Source organism: Asterias amurensis, chromosome 5, assembly GCF_032118995.1.
Source record: "Asterias amurensis chromosome 5, ASM3211899v1".
NCBI classification, from domain to species: domain Eukaryota; kingdom Metazoa; phylum Echinodermata; class Asteroidea; order Forcipulatida; family Asteriidae; genus Asterias; species Asterias amurensis.
The window spans coordinates 13,286,502-13,306,862 of NC_092652.1; the positions used below are offsets into that span (position 1 = coordinate 13,286,502).

The 20,361-nt window shown below is 39.1% G+C and overlaps 1 protein-coding gene and 1 pseudogene across 2 annotated transcripts in view; one reads left to right on the plus strand and one right to left on the minus strand.

Annotated features, from left to right (window-relative positions):
• The window catches only part of LOC139937845 (tropomodulin-2-like), a 106,795-nt gene that overhangs the window by 28,931 nt on the left and 57,503 nt on the right, over positions 1–20,361 (minus strand). For both annotated transcript variants that reach the window (XM_071933192.1, XM_071933191.1), the window contains exons 5-7: positions 18,373–18,465; positions 1,842–1,972; positions 862–969 (exon numbers count right to left, since the gene is read on the minus strand). In XM_071933192.1, the coding sequence (XP_071789293.1) occupies positions 862–969; positions 1,842–1,972; positions 18,373–18,465 (332 nt within the window). The remainder of the gene's footprint in view (positions 1–861; positions 970–1,841; positions 1,973–18,372; positions 18,466–20,361) is intronic.
• LOC139937212 (uncharacterized) lies at positions 4,019–5,791 on the plus strand (annotated as a pseudogene).

Sequence of the window (20,361 nt, forward strand, 5' to 3'; positions counted from 1 at the left end):
AACAGCCCGTAAAATTTATTGTTGCTGCGCGTTTAGGACGGCTTGTGACACTAACATAAAATAGATGTTTGGAGTTCTCCCACGGCACCAGCGCCACAGAAAAAAGTGTGTGTGTGTGTGTGCGTATGTGTGTGTGTGTGCACATCATCCTTGTCCAAGTAATATCTCAAGAAGGACTTAGCGTATCAACTCCAAACTTGATTTGTGGATTGGTCATGGGATCCCCCATAAGCCTATTGTTTTTGGATCTCCTCAGATAAATACAAAGCTCATTGTTGCTAAAACAAAAGAAATATTGTCCGAGCGATATCTCAAGAAGGACTTAGCGTATCAACTCCAAACTTGGTTTGTGGATTGGTCATGGGATCCCCCATAAGCCTATTGTTTTTGGATCTCCTCAGATAAATATTAAGCTCGTTATGGCTAAAACAAAAGAAATGTTGTCCGAGCGATATCTCAAGAAGTAATATTTTAAGGGTAGCTTTCTACCATCATTATTTTCAAACTGACAAGTTTAATCTGTGGACATTGTATTTTGTGTCCTACCAATAGTACCCAGACCCTTTAAGGCCGAGGTTTTGCAAACCATGATAATTGTCTACGTTTTTCTCACATGACACTTCAAATCCCAGTGCTAGTTAGTAAAACCTTTGATGTATTTTCTGTGTCAAAGAAAAAGGTTTCTTGGTGGCAACAACATTTTCAAAGGTAAATGTTTAATCCAGAAGCTGTCAAAAGTTCTGGAAAATAATAATGCGGGCGGGAGCAGAAAATATTTCATAATACCGACCCAACGTGGTTATCATTCTCTGACAACAACTGAAACCTTGCTATATTGTTGTAAAGTCAATACAAACTTACCTTTGCAACTTGATCGTTAAGGCGTGTGTTTGCCATTAATAATTCCCTTAGCTGTGTGTTCACTTCCAGAGTTCCACATATGTTCTTCAGTTGCTCAAGGGACATATTCTATTGGAAAAGAAGAACAAAAATTATAACAAAATGTATGTCAATAATCAAAGTTTTTCAAAATGGTACAAACGACAAAATTTTTTTTTTTAACTTTTGACAATTTGTGGTCAATCAAATAAGCACATTTTAAAAAAAGGGAACAAAAAGAGTCTTTCCTTGCTGAGCCACAAGAAATGCTCCATCAGATATTCAGACACTTAAAGGAACATTACAGAATTTGTTTTGCGGACAAAACAGTTGCTAGCAGTGAAAGCACTTTATGTAATCCACTAGATATATAAAATGACAAACCTGTAGAAGTTAGAAATAGATCGGCCATCTGGGAAAATGGTGAAAAACCGATTTCACATTTTTGCATGACATCGATGCAGAAAGAAGAATAAATAAAACGCTCATTCAGCGATAAACTCCAAACACGAAAAAAGATTATTTATTTCTCAAAAAATATGACATTTAAGACAATAATACTTCATGGGATGTTTTCTACTATCATCATCATTAGACCATGTAAGTTTTATGTTAGTCTGTGATCTTCATAATTTTTTTTCCTGTAACATTCCTTTAACAAAAATTAGACAATAAGAGGAGGTTTTTCCAACTATGCCTGAAAAGTTATAGTCCCATTAAAATGTCATTTGACAACTGAAAGTTAAAACTGACGTGGAAACAAACGTGACTTGGAAGCCTAGACAGACAAAACATTAATCTATTGTATGTACTCGATGAACTTTAGTTTTATGAACTTCCATTGAAAACCTTAATGGTAAAAGAAATAATAGGAGAACCTCAGATTACCATTACAGGTAAAAACATTGTGAATGGTAATTTCGAGTAAGATGGACTGAAAACAACTTCTTGTATGTACTTACTAGAATGTTGTTGAGATTGAGAGCCTTGAGAGAAGCATCATTGCCTTGGAGAAGTTTAATGGAAGCTGCAACATCCGTGTCATTCTTTTGATCTTCTGGTGCCGATTTAGGCAAACTGAACTTAGCAATTCCTTTAACATACAATCAGAGCACATTTATAAGACCTTCAAAGTAGTATACATAAACATGTGATGAATACAAAAAAACTAAATGTAGAAAGTGTTTCTCAACATAAATAATAAATAAGCACCAATTGTTACTCCATCCAATAACCGATTTTCCCTCTACAGCGCGCTCTTTCTCGTTGATTTCAGTCAAAAATGCACGCAGCCACAAATTTTTAAACCACCATAAATCAGTAAACACTGGGTCAAATAGGTTGAAATTTGTGTTTTTACCCCAAAAGTGCCACATTTTATGTAGTTTTTGGTAAACATGCCAAAATGTCCAACAAACTGCTCCACTTTGACCATTGTTACGTACGACCAACTCACAAGGTTAAACCCCATAAGCTGGTACGCACGGCAGACTAATAAAACAATGGAATTACCAAAGAAATTAAAGAAAGGGAAAACCAGCAACTGACAAAGGCAACAGTTGAAACATTCTGTGTAAGATAACAATTAATTAAGTAATTTATTTACAAAATCAAAGTTTACAAAGGGTGATGACAAAATGAAGTTAGGTATAGCATACACATAAATCAAGGCATAGTTCGTAAATGAACAGAATCAGTATAATAAAGTTAGAATTCGGCCGAATATCAATGAAACCAGAGTATTTAAAGAAGTATCATTTTTAGTGCTCAAACGACTTAGGAGTGCTCGGAAACGGAGAGGGGAGTCCAGCGCTCACCACCGGTAGGTAGCCTTCGATAGTACGGTAGAACATCACAGTTACGGTAGTTCAAGACCCTCAGTACTACGCCCAAAGAAATCCCGTCCAGTCAGTAGCGCTGTCAGACCCCGCAGTAGAAGTAGTAAACATCACATCCCCGAGGTTTGCACCGGTCAGTATCCCGTCCCGAGCTTCCCAGAATCGAAAGAGGGTGCGGCTATGGCATGCAGTACCTTTTATACCGTATAATTTCTCAAGCATGACCACGTCTTGAAAGGAAACAAGTGCGCCATTATCAAAGCACACAGGCAGTAAGGTAAAGAAAGGAAGATTCGGCTCAGCAAACACACACGCTGGCTATAGGTTTAAAGGTACAAACTGAGACCATATAACACCAGACTGTTGACAGAATGTGCATGCCTACCAGCGACGACAATTTTGGATGGTTCTACATGTAGCTCGCGCACCAACGATGGTTATTAGTGCAATTTTCGGTAAACACCCGATTCTCCCGAGCATGCGCAGATACGTTGAGTCTTCAATCTCAAAGCATTTGTAACTGGCTTGGTCTGCTATCGTGTAAACTCACCAATAGAGGGCATTTGCTCCCACATTGTACCATTCTAGCGCTCAATGTTTGTTTAATTTTTTGTTGCATGCAAAGTAACGGCATTGTTGCAGGCAGCTCCAAAACCCACTGAATGATCAGCCTGTTAAACTCCATACCTCGGGGTCTCGACAAACCAGATCACTGTGCAACACTTTGTGCGTTTGATTTCGCAAAAGCATTTGACCGATTTAACCATAATGTTGGCATAAAAAGTTAACTTAACTTATTGTCGATCCATCAATCATACCCATTATGTGCATCTTCCTCACAGAATGTACTCAAGCTGTAAAGGTCGGTGCACCCGTATCCTGTGAATGGAAGTGGGGTCCCGCAAGGTACAAAGCTTGGACCTGTCCTCTTCCTGGTTCTCGTGAACGATATATTACCAGAATTTGATGCACAATGGAAAACGATGACGATCTAACCCTTTTGGAAGGACGTTGCACGACCAACCTGTCTTCCCTTCAAACGCAGATCGATCAACCTCACTGAGTGGAATAGAGATAATGATACGAAACTCAACCCAGCAAATGCAGTGCTCTCCATGTGTCTTTCAACAAGAACAAACTTATATTTCCGGAGTTACTTATTGCCGAATCCACACATTCCTCTGTCGATCATCTCAAGATATTAGGCCTCAACCTTCAATCTGATTTAAAGTGGAACACAAGTGTTTCTGATATGATTTCAAGATCAAGCAAAGGCATCTTCATTTCTATCATTTGAAGAAATGTGGTTTTCCGAGACCCCTGACTTAACCTACAATTGTACCACATACATCAGACCAGTCTTGGAGCATCGGATGATGGCCTTCCAAACATGTTGGTCTTCCATTGCTGCCTGCAGCTCCTCCCATCGCAGGCCAGTGTCCTGGCACAAGGTGTCCAAAAGGTGGTTTGTGGTCTGCCACGGGAACAGTGTCCCCCAGTGCCCACGGCACCAGCCTGCTCACTGCCAGCTCAGTATGTCTGAACTCGGAGAGGTAAATATTTTGGCCTCCAAAAAACAAAAAAATGTCAAATGGCAGGAAACTATATTTCAGCCTACATGTAGTCGACAGACTCACCCTGTATTATATTCCATTCATAAATACCCCAGACAGTTTCACTACTCCTATTGGTGGAGAGCACTTCACGTGGGGGTGTTTAAAGGTTGATAATGACCAGCTGGAGCCGTTTATAACCGGCTGGCTTCCGCGTGTCAAGCGCGCGTATGCCAATATTATCACGCGGAACGCGCAATTCATAGCTATTAGTACCATCGCGTAATCTATTTCTAAGTGCATGCGCGTAATCTATTTCTAAGCGCGCGCGCGTACACACAACCCACGCGCATCAAACCGATTTTTCACAAAGTTTTTGAAAAAAATACTTTGAACCTCAATTTTTTTGTGTCTATAACTGTATTTTTTTTTTTTTTTGTTAATTGTATTTTTTTTTTTTTTTCCGTTTTTTCGTTTTTTTTTAAATTTATGAATGGGAATAAAAGAGTAGTGACTCGAATCCGTTTAAAACCTTGCAGGATCGATGCTGTACGATAAAGGCCCTCGAGCCTGCCGGTTTTAAACGGCCATTAAAGAACTCGTCGCTACCCTTTAATTCCCTTATTGAATACCACCCTTTAAATAAAATAAAAGGTTCCTCCATTCATAAAAATGCAAATGAGTCTATGCCCCAGCACAAAAAAAAACTCATCGAACCGTTGAACCACGTCTTTGTTCTTCCTGATACGGTCTCTTCGCACATGTATTCACGCACTCTAGTCTTTTAGTTTATGTTACCTTACTACATTGTACAAGAAAGTTTCTACACTGTTTTCTTGTGTCATCACGTCTTCTACTACGACCAAGAAAGGCAAAACATCTAGTAAGACTGCTCCTCCCCCTTCTGTGGAGAAAAGCAAGAAATCTACAGCAAGTACATCTGCTTCTACATGTAGCACTCTAACCTCTGCTTCGACCCGCCTTGCCTAATGTAGGTCTGGAAGAGACCAACCTGCTAATGCACAGTTACAGAACCTTGAGCCAGGAATGACCCTTGCCATATTTCCCAACGACATTCTCAGTATTTGGCCCGAGAGTTTTTCTAGTTCCACAGGCAAAGTTTGTTGCTGACACCAGTAAGAGTTTTACCTTGCCTTAGGTTGTTCCTGCACCACCGGGAAACATCATGGCAGGGACCAATCAACAACCGTGGAATTTTCCTGCTCCCCCTAGAGAGCTGTAAACCAAGGTTAGTTATGATGTTTCTGCTGCTAGCTCTGACGCTGCCAATCGTTTTACCACCACTGCCGATGAGGCTTCGGCCTCGGGTCATCCGGGTCCGACAGTCATGGTTTCCGCAACCCACATTGCAAATCCATCGGTACTCCAGTGACTTACAATGTACTTTCTTGGTGGGAACAATTTCACACCAACAAGCTTGGACATGAGGACATAAAGAAGAACTTTCAAAGAATCTCATCCCTACAGAGCAAGAAAAGTTCGTCAAAGCTAGCCAGGTAAATTCTTCCTTTACAGAAGTGCGATCTTCCTGGGTGTTTCAAGATGACCGCGTTAAGGATTCACATGGCCAGGTTCTAATAATATTAATTATAATAACCATATTTATAACGCGCCTTTTGCCAAAGGATACAAAGCGCCAGGTATTATTACTGCAAGGACAAACTTTGAGATATTAAGACCTAATCCTTAGCACCATGTAATGGTTTACAAGGTGCCATGACGCAATATGCTTCCAATCCAGTCAGGAACACTGGGGTGAACCCCTTCTCTTTTCAATAAGTGCACTGGGTTCTTTTACATGTGTTACAAACACATGGGACCGACAGCTTTACGTCCCATCCAAAGGACAAAGCAATGGTAAAAGGCAGTGGACGTACTACAGAAAAACCAGACATATGGGTGCATTCGATTAGCTTCCCTGGGTCGACCCCGATGTGGCGTTTTTTTTTCTTGTTTTTTTTTTCCAAGACGAACGTGGGCACATAATTACCCCACGTTCGTCCTGGAAAAAATAAAACACGCCAAATCGGGTTGACCCAAGGAAGCTGATCGAACGCACCCTGTCATGACATGACATGTTGTTTACATAGTTTCCTAAGTTGTGTGAAGTTTTGCGGTTGTGCGCCTTGAGTTCAAGACTCGCCACTTCAATACTTGAGTTCGTAAAGTTTTCAGCGTTAAAGTTTACTCTCCAGATCCCCGTATTTTATCAAGTTTATGCCGTTAGAAGGTATGTAGATCTTACTTATCTATCGTAGGATTATTTCAGGATAAGGCAGATTCGGTCTGTGGGTTTGCATTACTCCTTGTTAAGCTCTTTAGTGTAGGTTTAGATCGTTTGTTGGAAATTCCCCGTACAGTTCTGCCTAGTTGTATACATTCACAGCGTGAAGCCTGCGCCATGTTTTAGGGTTGCTCTGATATTGCGTCGGAATTGCCCCTCTTTAGTTCTCATAATTGCTGGTGGTTTAATTAACTAGGAGTTTAGGATTTATCTGCGATAGGTTCAGGTGTTTACTAATGTCCATCTTAGTTGATTCATATTGGTGTATTGATATACGTGGCGATCGTTACAACGCACTACCTTTTGTTGTGATTGGTTGCAAGTTAGTATAGCAGTGCTACGGTCATTCAGTGACGCGGACTGATATTTGTCCGTGTAGGTTGGCGAGTCGCCGCCCAGAGTTAGTCTCGCTGCAGTCGTTTCTAGGCTTTAGCTAGGCCAGTGTAGTTAGGCTGTGTTTTTGCCTTTTTGGGTGATTTCTTGCTAGGAGTTTTCTAGGGTTTTGCACAAGTTCAGAGAATAGCTAGATTAAGGAAATTTGTCTCAGTTTTGCATTTATAGTGTGTACCTGTACTTATACAAGGTTTCTTTATTTTTCTTCTTGTTTCAGGATCACACACAGTTGTTGAATAATACACATAATTGATACACAAGCAGCTTTCTTCGTCAATTTTATTGCAACAACGTGTTTAAACTTTATGAGCTCTTCACACACCCTATGATGGTTTGAAGACACTCACAGTCTAGTCACATGTGTGCATTGTTTGATGAGGACGGCAATTTTGGGTATATCTTTTAAACTAAACTGATATTTTCTACAATTTTCTTCTGATATTTTCTACACTTGTTGTATGTTTGCTTACTATTCACACATTCTCTTTTGGGTTTTTGGTTGCATTTCCCTAGCGCTTTGTACCATTTGTGTGTATATAAAACTACAAGTTGTTTCATTGTTATTTTTTTTTTTCTCCCTTGAAATCAAGTGAATTGCTACAATATTCTTTTACCAACATTAATTAAAGCTTTATAGAAGGACTCTGACACCGGTGATTCAACAGGTATTATTTTGAGAGTTTATTTGCTGCCAAACGTCACGTAAGTTTAAACATTCCCAAATTAAGTACATGCAAAAAATAGAAAACTATCGAAAATTAGTATCAAAATATCAGACAAAAACAAATAAATATAAGAGAATTACAATAAGTTATTAATATTAAATTATTGGATAAATAAGAAGGCCAAACAAGTTGTTTTCATAAACAGTTATTTATGTAACAGAACCTACCTAAATATAAAACTAGTATTTAAAATGAAACGAGTGATAAATAGGCAAGTAGATGTGAATACAAAATAACGAATGCATTGGACAAAAATACGGCCAAATAAAATAAAACTTGTGTTTCGAACTCGATAATTATTACGATTGACCTTTTAACATAAAATGAGTGATAAACATGAACAATAGAGTAGATTTATAATTTAATTTAAGAGTTCATTTGCTACCAAACGTCACGTAGGTCAAACATTCCAAAACTAAGGTAGATGCAAATAAAGTTATCAAAAACTTATACCGAAATATCAGACAGTTTAAATAAATAAATATATATATATAGTAGTTTTTGTATAAAAAAAAGTTCAGTTAATAAACAAAAATATAAATATATAAATACAAATAGTAATACTTAAAGGCCTAGCTTCGTAGCTAATTTTCGACACTTGCCGTTCAATGCATCCTTCAGTGTTTTGGTGTAACTGTCCCGTGCCGTTGCAACCGGCCACTGTAAGTCTGCTTGGGCCGCTATGGCCTGAAAAGTAGGATTTCTTTTTAGCGCCAAATTTTTTTTACTCTCAAAAATGTCTAAATATACAGTTTTAGACACCACATAGACGGCTATGTCCGGATGTCCGATTAAGATGTCCCCATCTGCTCCACCATCGACCTCGACGTAGTTTGGGACTCCTTTCTCAGCCGTCTTTAACCCCAACTGCTCCCGTAGCATTTGAACCTCCACGAGCAAAACTGAGAGCATATCTCTGTTTTGACGGGCTAAACTACCACAGCATTCGCCAACTTGTTCTGTTTGACAGGACTGGTTGATGGAGGCAGGCGGAGCTTGGCGGGTGGCGGATGTAGGATGGCTGGTGGGGGCAGGCAGAGTCGGGCGGCTGGAGGCAGGCGGAATAGGACGGCTTGGGGCAGCTTGGGCAGCAGGCGGAGATGATGGCAGAGCTGTACGAGTGGGGGCAGGCGGAGCTGAACGCCCTCTGGCAGGCGGGGTTGGACGTCTTGGAGTAGGCTGAATTGAAAACATTGTTTATGAACGAAAGTCAAACGTGGTAGACTCCAATATTCATTTGAGGATTTACAGTCGGTTAAATAAAAAACTTTGTTGTTTAGACAGAAAAAAAACAAAATAGTAATAATGACAATTTGGATTTCCAGTTTTTTATTTAGACCCACAACTTCGGAAAAAATAGGTCTGCTGTCTTAATATCTGTTTCAGTCAACTTATTGCTTTCAGTTGAAAATTGTAATATTTAACGTCAAACAAAATGTGTCGATTCACCTGAAACACTAATTAGTTCTGCCGGTCTCTTTTTAGGGATTTGGAAGTCTTTATAATACAGCTTACCTCCTTTGACGTTCACTACTTTTGCCTTAAAAACTCCGGACTTGTAAGAGACCTTGATCTCCTGTCCGATGTCAAACAGTCCTTTGATTTTCACATGACCAACTGGCACCTCTTCCTGCACACCTAACCACTTGACGCGAGCCATTCGATGCAGACAGTTTTTGACATGACGACTATGTTAAATTGAAGAATCTTGCGAGCAAAGTGAAGACTTACGAAAATATGCAGAGTTTAAATGGAAAGATATCCTTATTAGACGTAGACAAAGCTTATTATGGCGTTAGTTTGATTGACATACTATTGGACGCTTTTAAAGTGCTTAAAGCAAATCACAAAGGTATTTGCCGCCCGCGGCGGTTTCTTTAATACAGCAGGATGATCGCAATGCGTGAATAGTCTGTTGCTAAGTGTTTTTGTTGCTAATCAAGTACCCCCCTGAAAGTGCCCCCATGCATTGCTGCTTCCGCATCAGCATTTATTCGTTCTCCCACCTTTCATCTGTTAACATGGCTCTTGAGAGAATTGACAATTTTGAGCACCTTTTCCAGAATCGTCCAAAGGTAGATATAAGCCGTTTGCTGAAAAGTCCCAAAAAACGGAAATCTGTAGCAAAACGGCCTCCTAAAACAAGCGACAGAAAGTGAGGCCGCCCATCGGTGAAGGAAATGTTTCCAACCGTTGTCGATTCAGCTCGAAACTTCATGGACAACAACGGTTTCAAGGCCCATCGAAGGCGTATCGAAGACGTATCGAAGACACAGGAACTTGTGGGTCTACGATTCCTCAAATCAAGGCTCACCTTTTTCGGGCGGTTCCAGACTTGGAGACACACAGACCGAATCTAGGTAAGGTTTATACAAAAACTAACATTCAAATGCAATAATTGAAAGTCAGGATCCTGGTCGCTTTTACATGCTCTTACTGAAACATTTAAATTAAACCATGTTTACCTCCACTATGATTTATAGAAACTTTAATGCACTGGACACCTTTGGTAATAAAAATTGTCAAAGACCAGTCTTCTCACTTGGTGTATCCGTTCATTCCAACAGATGCATACAATAACCAACCTGTGAAATTTTAAGCTCAATTGGGCGCCGAAGTTGCCAGAGAAAATTGAACAAAAACACCCTTGTCACACGAAGCATGAAGCTTGTGTTTTCCTGTTCGAGTCGCACTAAATACTGAAAGCTCACGACGCCTCCTGATTTCGTAAAGAATGTGGACAGAAATGGTTGTATTTTTGTAACCCTGTATTTTTATTTATTTTATTGCTGACAGGTGAGAGAACGATTGCTAGATGAATGCAGCTGCCCAACAAGACCTTCCGCTCTGCATCCATGTACCAAGGCCTAATTGACGCCAGAATCCCCAAAAATCTCACGCATAGCTGGCCTCTGGACTTGGCATCTCTGTAACTATGTACCATGCATGCATTTATGCACTATGTTTGGACTCGACAGTCCGTGTAACTCAAGGCCTTTTTTTACAGTGTACGTTTAAAAAATGCACTGATAATTGTAAAACCAAAGTATTGCCGGATTTTGAGAGTCTAGTCTTTTCTTGTAATAACCCTATACAAACTTTGTTTTCCTTTTTTGCAGACTCCCTGTGAGAGGTCAGGCCACCATTGTCAACAGGAGCCCACAAAATCCCTGCCACATTTCATCACACATGAACAACATTATCAATGCGTTGGATGTTGAACAACAGGTGCAAGATGGGCATTCATTGCCTGTACTGCTTGCTGATGGTGGCCCAGACTTCAACGTTAATCATGTGGTTAACGAGATGTACTATGGCCGCCTCTTCAAGCAGTGCAAGCTGGATGCCCTACTTGTAACCAGCTATTGTCCTTGACACTCAGCCCTCAACCCGATCGAGCGTTTGTGGTCTCCTTGCACACGGGCTTTGACGTCAGTGTCAATCCCCGCCAATCTGCCTGGCAAACTCCCACCTTGCCAGCAAAGACAACTGAGTACTGATGATCGCGTTGCCAAGGAGAAAACTGTTTTCAACAACGTTATGGCCCTTATCAACCACTACTGGGAGAATACCAAATATGCCGATAAACGTATTACTTTGTCTGCCATACCAAGTGGGTCAGATGAAGGACCATTCTCAGATTTTGGACAGGTACATGCTGCAGTGTCGTCATCAGCTACAAGGTTGCGAGAGGACCGCGCAGTGTATGACGAACTTAAATTCGTCATGCGACATATGGATCGGCGCATTGTTTGCTAAATGCACCGATCCAGCATGTCAACACTGCGTGTCCAACCCACCTGTAAATGATGAGATGCTGCAGTGTGACTGGAAACCTTCTTCCAGTCATCCTGGTCATTTCTTGACATTTCTTGAAGCTTTGCACCAACCCAGGGACTTGCCCTGTGAACACATGCCTTTGGCCCTGTGAACACATGCCTTTGTTCCAGGACAAGAACCTGGGAAGGTGTGAAGCTGGTTGTAAATATGTATTTACAAGTAAGAAAGACAAGGATGACCACCGGAAGAAGGTTCATCCTCGTAGATAATCTATTCCATTTTCTTGTTTTTTTATACCAGATATTTATCTTAACTTATTCCTGTCATAAATGAATGAGTAGGGTTGAACTACTTGTTGTTTTTGGTTCATTTTAAATGCTCCATCGGATTGTTGTGGATTTTATTTAAACGCAAAATAAAGCAAATCTGCTTTATACTACCAAAGTTCTGTTTGTTTACAGCAGTTTTCATAGCAATTTTTGCAATCGATTCCTATATGTTTTTTTAACTTGATTTTGCATTCGAAAAAATGTTGGACGGGAGGGAGAGGTTGAAGTGCTGGTTGTGTCTTTTAATTTATTACAACTGTACGACATTTCTTTGTTTAAAAAAATCTGATTTCATTCATGATATATAAAGGCGCTGTCGGTACTTTTTAAATCTGATATTATAATTCGTAGTATCATCATTTTATATTATTATTATTATTTTTATTATGAGACTGCATGTTTTCTACAGATTCTCATATTTATAATTTGTTTATATTGGATTTATGAACAGGTTGAGGTTTTTAACGAAAATCATACTTTTTATGGTTATTGGTTTGCTGTTAATTTTTTTTAAATACACTTGACACTATTCGTATTTTTCAATGACCAGTCTTCTCACTTGGTGCATCTCAACATATGCATAAAATAACTAACCTGCGAAAACTACGTTATTTCCGTGGGAGCAGTTTCTCACAATTTTGTATACTACCAACCTCTCCCCATTACTCGTTACCAAGTAAGGTTTTATGCTAATTATTATTATTTTGAGTAATTTGCAATAGTATCCACTGCCTATGACTTGTGGTTACTCATTTATAAGACTCGCAATTGATTTTATTTGTTGGTGCATTTCGATGAAATAAACTACACTTAATTTTCGAAAGTATTGCAATGTAGTCAATGCGTTTTTCCTTCCAAGTCAGATGTTTTCATTATTAATAATTTAAGTTGTTTCCCAGCAGATAGCAATATAGCCTTGCCAGGGTATACCTATTTTTATTTATTTATTTATATATATATATATATATATTTTTTTTTTTTGGGGGGGGGGGGTGGGGGCTACAGGGGCGGTACAGGCAGTAGAAAACAGTATGTACTGGTGCAAAACACCTAGTTTATAGGAAAAAACATTTATGTAATAAAAGTAATCAAAGGCCCACAAAAGGATTGCCCCATTAAATGAGACCATCTACTAAAAGGAAAAAAACCAGAATGCCCAAACAAGCCCTAGACAGTCAGTGACAAAATTCCCTTTATGTGCCGCCCCTAGCTGCCGTCAAGATTAAAAAGATACAAGTTGTAACTTGATACGGAGAAAATGTATTACATTTCGGCTTTGTACGCCGCTGCTCACACATTGGTCGCTCAGACTCCTTATCTTCAGACTTTGTGTCCGCGGTCAATTCATTTATTATTTGGGACATGTAAGACACAGTGGACATTATTTTGATCTATTATGGGGAGACATCTGTGCTGGGCGGGCGGCTGGGTGGAAGTTATGAGTTCCCACCTGCCCACAGATGAAACAACTTGCGTGAATTAGATACTGAAAATAATGACAACGTGTAATACCAGCAAAACACAAAGAAAAAACATCATGCACAAAATGTGGATGTCGGAGGAATCAACCAAAAAATATAACGGAACTTCGAGCTTGATACATAATTTACAGGTAGATTTTCTTTCAAACAATTCATAAATTCAAATACAGTTAAATAAAAAATGCTTCGGCAAAACAGGTAATTATTTCACATCATTGTACAATTTATGGTGGTCGGAGGGAGAGAACAATCCGTCAGTTGTGTCGGGGAATCATGAGTGATCGGCGGGTTTTCCCGACGACGTGTGCAGTACCTGCCGTACCGCACAGTAAAGGTACACAGATCTGTCTGTTCGTTGACTTTGTATTGATTGAGTTGACATGAAATAAATTTATCTAAAATGAAGAACGAACAGACACAGACTTTACCGTCTAACTTTCAAAGAGTAAAACCGAATGTTTCCATTGGCTGTGGAATTCCTAGGTCTAATTTTCCAATTGGCCCACGTCAGTTCTTTGGGGTTCGAAAAAAGGCATGTGGGTAGCAGATATAGAATAGAAGTACACTGCAAGCGCTGCCTGTTTGTTGGTTGTCCTTCAAAATAATACACAATTTAACGATCATGTCATAAACAGGAATTGCGCCCTCTTTTGGCTGTTTTTATGAAGTGCTGCATCTCATAGTAAACAGAGGGCGCTATGTTTGGTGTTATATGGTGCAAGCAATGTTTTTGGTTAAAAACAACGTTCTGAAAACTTTATTTTTTGGAGTAAAAGCGATATTGTGGTTTTTGTGTGCTATTTTATTTTCAAAGCTTAGTAGTCACTCTATCATTTTATGGAAAAAAATACAAGAAATATTGTGGCCGTTGGTGGCCGATTGAAAAATGTCCAAGGTTTTGAATTTCATTTATTTTCCTTTATTTTGCAATGCACAACTTATTTGTTTGCTACTAAAAACTGACTTTTGCCAAAGTTTTCAAAATAAATTTTACATCAAACAAAAGAGTAATGATACGGCTTCAAGGCAAATAGATTATTAAAACAACCAAGTCACGGCTTCAGACAAAGCAACTCTTATATAACAAGTCGCTCAAATTAAGACTTGAAAAAGCTTGGTAATGAAATGTCAATTTCGGTGTGAGAAAAGCCTCAAAATATAATTTTTTTAATTTGAACAGTTTTATTAGATATGTCCAGTAAAAGCATTAACAAAAAACTGGAAAATATTTTTGAATGAAATGTCTGGGTCCCAAACCACTGTGACGTACATGTAGCAACACAATCAAGGGCAACCGGAATGTTGATGACAAGTCAAAAAAGTCATCAATTTCCTCAGACAGGCCATCACATATTTGTTGTTCAACACTGGAGAACTATTACGCAAGACAGCTGGATTCTCCAGTCAGTTTGTGGCCACAAGATAGAATTTATAAAGCCATCATTTCAGTTGCAGGAAAGAGTACCTGCCAATCGCATGGACGCCGCACCTCAAGTAGAGTTAGAGCAAGCAGAAATTCAAATGTTATTGAAGAAAAAAAACATCACACTGGAAACTCCAGTGGAGGGCCAATTAATTATCCAGTTTTAATTCCAAAGAAATCAAGAGAGCTCCGGCTGATCATAAATATTCGTTCGCTAAACAATTTTGTGCTTTATCAACACTTCAAAATGGAAGGAATAAATCTACATGTAGTAACGGATTTGATAAATCTAGGAGACATTTTTGGGGCTCAATTGACCTCAAGGACGCCTACCTCATGGTCCCTATTCACATGGAACATCGCAAATACCTGCGTTTCCGTTGGCAAGACAGTCTGTTTCAGTTTGCTTGTCTCCCCTTCGGCCTATCAAGCGCTCCAAGAATGTTTACGAAAGTTCTCAAACCAGTCACTGCACATCTTCATAAAAGGAGAATTAGATGTGTGTTGGTTTTTTCCCATAACCGATATATCGAAAATTTAATATCGAGTATACTCGATATATCGAGTATTTCCCGCGCGCAAGATGGAAGCCTAAAAACAGCACTTGGTATACTCATGAAGGTAGAAATATGTATACCGTAGACTGACAGTTTAATAGGGTTACATTTCAACCTGTTTTTGTCTGATCCCCCGAACTTGTTTGTAGTTCAAACAATTTCAAATTGCGTAGTCAGCCCCGATTATTTCTGGTTTTACAACAAAGTATGATCGCCGCTACCGCTGGCTTGGCCAATTGGTGAACGCTCACCACAATTCTCGGTTCGTGATTGGCCATGATTGGCCGTCTCAAAATGACACAGAGCCTTTGTGAGTTGCGTGACTCGCCGACATTAAGGTGTCAGTTGCCGATGCATTGACGTAGAAGTGTCAATCAAGTTGTCCGACGGGTGCGCGGACTACCTTTACGGTTGAAAATGGTTGAAATAATCATCGAAAAAAAATCACTAGAAAGTCCCGCAAAACACAGACCTACCACTCCGCGATCACAATATACAACGCACGCAGCATGCAGTCACATAGTCTCCAATAAAGGCTCGTAGTCTTTTTACTTTGCATTCTATAACAAAGGCAAGAAACATTGAATGCTAGAACGCCCTCTATTGTCGAAATAACGCAGTGCATCACGCGATACTGCCTTGACCAAAGACTGCACGTGTCTGTGCGTGCTTGGGCAAACAGGTTTTCCCCCCGAATTGCAATAACCATACACGCTGGTGTGCACGCTTAAACCGTACAACAGCATAGTCTTCACATGCGCAATGGGAAGTTGCATCTTAAACAGCCGATAGGCTGGGGCTGCAGCGGCGGTTTCTTTTGAGGTTTTACGCTCGCCGCGGGGTCGTGAACTTCTGCGGCGGGCCGGCGGCTGATGGCGAAAACACAAAGAACAAGCAGACATACTTGGTTGTAAAACGTGTTTTATTTAATAGGGCAACTCAAAATGATGAAACTACATAACGACGACGGCTTTTCTAATACTCAAAACACAGATTTCTTGTAAATAATCGGACACTCTTTTGGTATTTTCGATATCATTTAGGAACATCAAAATTTTCAAAACATCAAAATTTTCGATATATCGAAAATCCGATATTACGATATGATTATAAAAGTGACATCGGCGATTTCGATGTCAAAAAAATATCGAGTTTTTGAGTATTTTCGATATATCGACGGACGTTAGTTATGCAAGGGGAACTTGAACATAACCGCAAACCTACTTCAGAAGTTAGGTTTCTTGATAAATCACGACAAGTCTCATTTTGTCCCATCACACCAGTTAACTGGTTTTTCTCATCAATTCATCGACAATGACTTTGGCCCTGCCAGGGGAGAAAGTTAGAAGATTGTACCATAGAACATTGCCAAAACGAGGTTGAAAATTCAAAAATCAATGTATAAAGAACTACGAAATTTCCCCATTGGTTGCGCGACCCATTTTTATGTACATTGTACACCACATGTAAGATTGCGTCGCATAGTCACGCTCCAGTGATTGTGCCACGTGTTGTTCATTTTAGTCTGTGTTCGAGGTGTTTTCAACATACATCTTTCGGTTAGTTAGTCTGTTCTACAGTCGACAATTTTTATAAGCTCATATTTCCTCAACCACATCAGCCATTTTGACAATCTATACATCATATGAAAGGGCTTTACGTACTTTACAAAAAGGGACATGTTGGTGAACTTTTCTTAACCTTTCGACCTGTTTAAACTGGAAGTGACTGTAAAATTATTTGAAAAGGCGTTATTTAATGGCTTTACGGTTGAAATAAACATCCTTTAATGCTTTACCATCACAGCATAAAAGTCTGTCAAAGGTCTAGCAAAGGTCTGGTTTAAAAAAACAAAACCGATGACGCCACCAAAAATAAGTGCGCCCTTTAGCGGCAGGTTAAAAACATCTTAAAGTACACTTTTACTAAGGGAATCAATGTGTGGTGAAGAGGTTTTCAACTAGTGGTTTAACCCCAACGAGGCCTGGTTCTTGATAATTTTACCTTTTAAATAAATACCTTTTCGGTCAAAAACATCAACACTTTTTAGTCAAAAAGTTAAATAAATGCACAAATTATAATTGTTCAATGATTTCTCCAGCTATGAAATAGTAAAGCCCTCCGCCGCCCTCGGGTAAACAACTCCTTATAAGGGAATGCTGTGCGCGACACGCATATCGCGTGATGTGGCACAACTGTTTCAGCCGTTGCTCTCGACCAATAGGAATAAAGAAACTGTCTTATAAGAACAGGTGCAAGCTCGCGTGTCACACCCATGTTTCAACACTTTTTACTGGTCATAAACAAAGGTTTATATACACCCACGTGCTGCGCTCTCTACCAATAGGAATAGCGAACCTGTCTGAGGTATTTATGAATAGATGTTTGTGTCAGAGTTGGTGACAATTGTTTCAAAATTGGTATACATAATCTTCTTCATAACAGCAACATATCTGTGGAGTCTTAGCTTGATGACGTCATCATGTGTCACGTGGTATTGCATTACAGGTGCACTTTTCAAAGCTGTGTGTATGCCAAACCAAAAGTTTGACTGAGGTGAAACTTGGTATTGTTGTTAGTCAAGTATATAAACTTCTTGAACTCGAAATGACGTCATGATGATGTCATCATGTTGTTTTGAAAATTTTTGCAATTTTGTTCATTTATTACAAATCTTGAGAACAAAGCAAGGTGCAATATTTGGTTTTTACACCAGGCTTTTACTCCCAGAATCCGAACACCTTGAGTTTGTTCACAAACTCTCAATGTCTAGTTTTTAGGTGTTCTAGACTCTGAAATAGTACAAATTTCTCTTTTATTGTTTTCATAAAAAAAAACGACAGATGCTCTTCATTTCAATTTACTGGTACATTATTTTGATTGAGACTTTTCAGAAAGGCCGAAAATTACAGAATTCCCGAAGCCTTTTTGACTAATTAAATATTCATACAGAGGTCAGGCACGAAAACCGATGAATAATTTTCAGATAAAAGGAATCAATTTTAGTGTGGTGCGAATTGACTGTCCAGTCATTAGGCCTATATTTCAGGCTTTTGAAGAATATGCTTTGCAGCAATATCAAAACACCTTTAATTAAGTGTATAGTTACCTTGAAATCCACCCTGGTCATCCAGAAGCTTCTCGTTCCTTTGTGCAGCTTCAAACTGCTCTTGATTTAGCATGCCATGAAGACCAAGAATACCTTTGGTATTAAACAAAGTACAGCAATTAATATTACTTTTAAATTAAATCACAAACCATATGCCTTTTTTATTGTAATTAGTTTCCATCTGCTTTAAAGCCAATCACAGATTTACAAATAATTTACAGGGTTTACAGAAGGTAATGGTGAAAGACTTCTCTTGAAATATTAGTCCATGAAATGCTTTACTTTTTGAGAAAACGGTAAAACAATATAAATTCTCGTTAGCGAGAATAACGGATTTATTTTAAACACCCGTCATGACACGGCGAAACGCGCGGAAACAAGAGTGGGTTTTCCCGTTATTTTATACAGAAGTTGTGATACACGAAGTGTGGGCCTTGGACGATACTGTTTACCGAAAGGGTCCAATGGCTTTAACAGGTTGGCTTTTTCAATGTGTCCTGCTGACTGATCTTTAAACACAAAGATTTTATTTCAAAAGAAGTTTAAAAATATTGTAAATTGAAGACTCAAATCACAATTATCTATTTGCCCATTAATATGTGATTGTTTATATTTCTTTATCCACCAATCAGATGCTCAAACTACTAGGGGGATTAAAACACATATATACTACTTCCTCTGTTTTATATCCCACTTCCTCTGTTTTTATTACACAGTGTGTATTGTGAGTGTCAATGCGTCACGCTCCGTATACGGACAGTGCAAAAATTACATTCTAAACTTTGTGTGCATGCATGCTGTTCGTCGCAAAATAACGTTCTGAAATTTTAAACTTTGCGCGTTGTATGTGAGACTGGAAGATTAATTTGTTATAACACACGCGCTTGTGGAATACGAAAAAACATAGCGCTTCTGCGTCCCATATCCAACGAGGCTGAAGGCCGAGTTGGATATGGGACACAGACACGTTATTTTATTTTTCCGTATTCCACTTGCGCTTGTGTGATACCTTATAACATGTACTTATATTTTTACCATTGTTAAAGGCACTGCACTTGGTGTATCCCAACACAAGCGTAAAATAACAAACCTGTGAAAATTTGAACTCAATCAGGCATCAGAATGAAGTTTTAGGAAAAGAAGGAAAAGTATACAGTGTTTAATGAAGGACTTAATTGCAAACGTGAAGCATGAAGCCCTTAAGGCGTGGGGTCCGGTGCTCGATTTTCAATGCCCAAAGAGTCTATAACTGAAAAAAGTTTGAAAATCTGTTTTGTAGTTCTTGAAATAAGGTCCCACAGGTCAACATGGGGTCACACCTACCCGATGTGAATGTCCAATGCCAAAGGAAACCATAACTGAAAAGAGTCTGAAAATCGGTTGTCAGACATGGGGGTCAGAGTTTTTAAAATTAATATTTAATGCCTAAGTAGTCTATAACTGAAAAAAGTTTGAAAATAGGTTGTGTAGTTATTGAGAAATGGTCCCACTTCCGGTTGACCCGGTAGAAGGGGTCAAAATGAGGTCACGGATTTTCCCCAACAAAATTTAATGCCTAAGGAGTCTATAACTTAAGAAAAAAATTAAATCGGTTGTGTAACTCTTGAGATATGGACCCACACTGGTTGACCCGGAAGTAGAGGTCAAATCGGGGTCACGGTTACCCGAGACAAATCTCCTACGCCTAAAGAGTCTATTACTGAAAAAAACTTTGAAATCGGTCGTACACTTCTTGAGATATAGTGCTGCAAAGAAAAACTTATTAAATAAATTTAAGGAACACATTGCCTTGGATCGGTCGAGTTGGTCTTTGAAAAGCGTTTGTAACCGACGATTACATTAGCTGTTCCGACTGAAGTTCGGAACAGCTAATTACTTTTTAGACTGTTTTTGTTCAAATTTCTGTTTGTTAAAGTGTTCAGGAAAGGACAAGTTTTACAACTTCTGTTACACACGGTTTTAACAGACCTTTTGGAATTCAAAATCAAG